This window comes from Otolemur garnettii, unplaced genomic scaffold (genome assembly GCF_000181295.1).
Source record: "Otolemur garnettii isolate 467f Iridium unplaced genomic scaffold, OtoGar3 scaffold00110, whole genome shotgun sequence".
NCBI lineage: Eukaryota > Metazoa > Chordata > Mammalia > Primates > Galagidae > Otolemur > Otolemur garnettii.
The window spans coordinates 7,001,809-7,004,766 of record NW_003852505.1 but is presented as its reverse complement, the minus strand read 5'-3'; the positions used below and the strand labels follow the sequence as shown (position 1 = coordinate 7,004,766).

Sequence of the window (2,958 nt, the reverse complement as noted above, 5' to 3'; positions counted from 1 at the left end):
GCCTGTGGCTCAAAGGAGTAGTGCGCCGGCCCCATATGCCTGAGGCGGTGGGTTCAAACCCAGCCTCGGTCAAAAACTGAAAAAAAAAAAAAAAAGCCAACCAGATAGGCCTCACTTGCCACTCAGGAAGTGCAGATCTGTTTAAAAGTCCTGAGCAATTTCTTGTACCAGATGCTAGAAAGGAAGTTTGCAAATCAGAAGTTCAGCGGTCTTCTGATAACGTCTAATTTCACAGAGCGCCACAGTACCAGGCCTGTAGTGATGAGGTTTCTTCACCTCACCAGTAGAGGGCGCACTCTTGCACGTGGCTTTTTTAGCCAGTCACTTCCTGTATGCTTCAGCACTGGTGGTTTAGTGGGCGTTCTGCTTTGTTCCGGCTAAGGTATAAAACCTCTTTACTTACCCCCTTCTTTGGGTGGAGTTTGGCGAGCTAGAGGTGGTGCTGGTGTTAGATAGCAACTGTGGGGCGGTGGCGGCGGCGGCGGTGGGCAGCGGCGGGCGGCTGTGGCGACTCTGGTGGCTGTGGCGTCTGTGGCGTCTGTGGCGGGCGGCTGTGGCGGCAGTGGCGGCGAGTGGGGGTGGAGGCGGCGGCAGGCCACTGTGGCGACTGTGGCGGCTGTTGCAGGCGGCTGTGGTGGCTGTGGCGGGCGGCGGCTGCAAATACATTTGAAAGATGGAGACATTTTTATAATGGAGGCTTGAATATGCACACATTACTTTCTCTTTTTCAATAAACTAGAAACTGGTTTGTGACCTAGGTCAAATAGGCATGTAGAAAATGTGAAATATCAATTTTTCTACGTGAGATTTTTCATTTAGAAGATTCAAATTCATTGTGTAATTTAGAAGCTTCCCTCTTGCAGTTTGGATCCATATATAATACTCTAATTTAGAATTTGTCCTTTAATAGGGTAATCTGTAATACTTTTAATGGATTAGGTATGTATTTTCTTAGGTAACTAATAAATTTAATGGTAGACATCACTGTTGTAGTATTATATTACTTTAGAACTTTTGTCAGAGACCTAAAACTTTTCTGCTACCTGCTTTTAAAAGGTATATGAAATTCAGGTACTTAACCTTGTCAGGTTTTAATAACTGAGCAAAAGGCTAGATTTCTTGTTTATAGGTTTATCATCTGAGAATAGCCTTTGCTTTTATATGAGAAAGTAATTGGTATTAGCTGCTTTATGAAATTTTTAATGAACTATTTTTAGCTTCTTCCAGCGGATAATTGCATTATGGATGAACACAAACGAGAAATTGTAGAAGCAAAGCAAATTGTTAGAAAACTTACAATGGTTGTGTTGTCTTCTGATAAAATGGATGAGCGAGAAAAAGAAAAGGAAAAAGAAGAGGAGAAAGTAGAGAAGGTATGTAAATTGTTCTAGTAAAATTAACATTGTCTCCTGTATTTAGAATTAATAAAATTTAACTTCTAATAGTTGATCAACTTATAGAAGCATAATTTGTTAATTTTAATTATTCTGAAACTTGATTTTTGGAATATTCATTTGCAGTAGTAGCTTTGTTTTTAATCTGAATGACACTTTCCCCAAAGAGGCTGCCATATCTTTTTTATATAAATTTCAAAACGTATTCTAAGTAAAATCACAGAATATATTGACTTATATATTGTTATATGTTTTAATGTCCCTCACATTCTAAGGGGAGTCTCAAAGGTGATCAATTCTGGTCTCCTGTGGCACAATATGTTAAGTGTAACTGAATTCCAACTCCATGGACTATAATGCTTGTCTCTGCTAAATGAAGAAGCAAATCGTATTGTTTGTTCAGTAGCCAAAATCTTGATTGTACTCTCGGGAAAATACTATTTGGTTTCCCCCTAATAGCAGCTATTTTTGATGTACATAATTGCGTTGCTTAGCTCAATGTTGTTTTAAGTGAAAAATTATTAGGATTTCTTGGTGTCTGTACCCTAAGTGTCTTTGCTTTGGCTGTTCATTTTTAGCCACCAGACAACCAAAAACTTGGTTTGTTGGAAGCCTTGTTAAAGATTGGTGATTGGCAGCATGCGCAGAACATTATGGATCAGATGCCTCCATACTATGCAGCTTCACATAAGCTAATAGCCCTTGCTATTTGCAAGCTCATTCACATAACTATTGAGCCTCTCTATCGAAGGTATGTTATTATATAGTTTCTAATCATTGAGGTAGAAATGGTTTAGGACTACAGTCAAAAGTATGTATATTCATCTTACCTCTTCAAACCAAGCATGTTTTAGTATGTTTTTATCAAAAGAAAAGAACAGTTCATAGAGCATATCAGTCTGATATATATTAATCAGTGACTTGTCTCCCAGACCAGATTTTCTAGGACATGTGCTTCAGTGTAGTCTTAAAACTATAGGTTAGACTTCTAGTTGAGTTGGGTCCATTGAGAGTGAAAACTACAATTTTTGACTTCTCCTCTCTTGAGGGGCAGAGAATTCCTAAGGTTTTTATTTAGTATAATTTTTCTCTACCTTGAGTTGAGTACCTCCGAGGTAGGACATTGCCTCTCCTCTGCTTGCCTTATCACTCCTGGCGTATAGGCTGTTGTTTTGGAAATTACCAGTGCAGCCTGCCTCAACATCCCTAGTTACTATGTCAAGCAGAACTCTAGCCCTCAGCTTACTTTACAGGATATTTAGGAACAATCTTGGCAGCAGCTCTAGCTTCAGCCCCATAGATCAGAGCCTGTCTCAAAAGCCCCATCCTTGTGACTCATGCATAGCTATTGACTGCTGCCTTCAGTGCCACCTGGGCTGTGGACAATTAAGGTTTATTCTCAGAGAGTGACTCTTGTGACTCCACAGTGGGACACCTGCCCAGTAGGTGAGAACTCTGGGTATGCTTTTCTTTTTTTTTTTTTTTTTTTTTTTTGAGACAGAGCCTCAAGCTGTCCCCCTGGGCGGAGTGCCGTGGCATTACAGCTCACAGCAACCTCCAACTC

General features: G+C 40.3%; 1 protein-coding gene across 7 annotated transcripts in view; it reads left to right on the top strand.

Annotated features, from left to right (window-relative positions):
• The window catches only part of THOC2 (THO complex 2), a 128,522-nt gene that overhangs the window by 69,946 nt on the left and 55,618 nt on the right, over positions 1-2,958 (top strand). For 6 of the 7 annotated variants that reach the window (XM_023517396.1, XM_023517397.1, XM_012809661.2 and 3 more), the window contains 2 exons: positions 1,218-1,373; positions 1,973-2,145. In XM_023517396.1, coding sequence (XP_023373164.1) covers positions 1,218-1,373; positions 1,973-2,145 — 329 coding nt within the window. Of the gene's footprint in view, positions 1-94; positions 383-1,217; positions 1,374-1,972; positions 2,146-2,958 lie in introns of those variants that run through there. The other variant, XM_023517400.1, reaches the window with a different exon arrangement.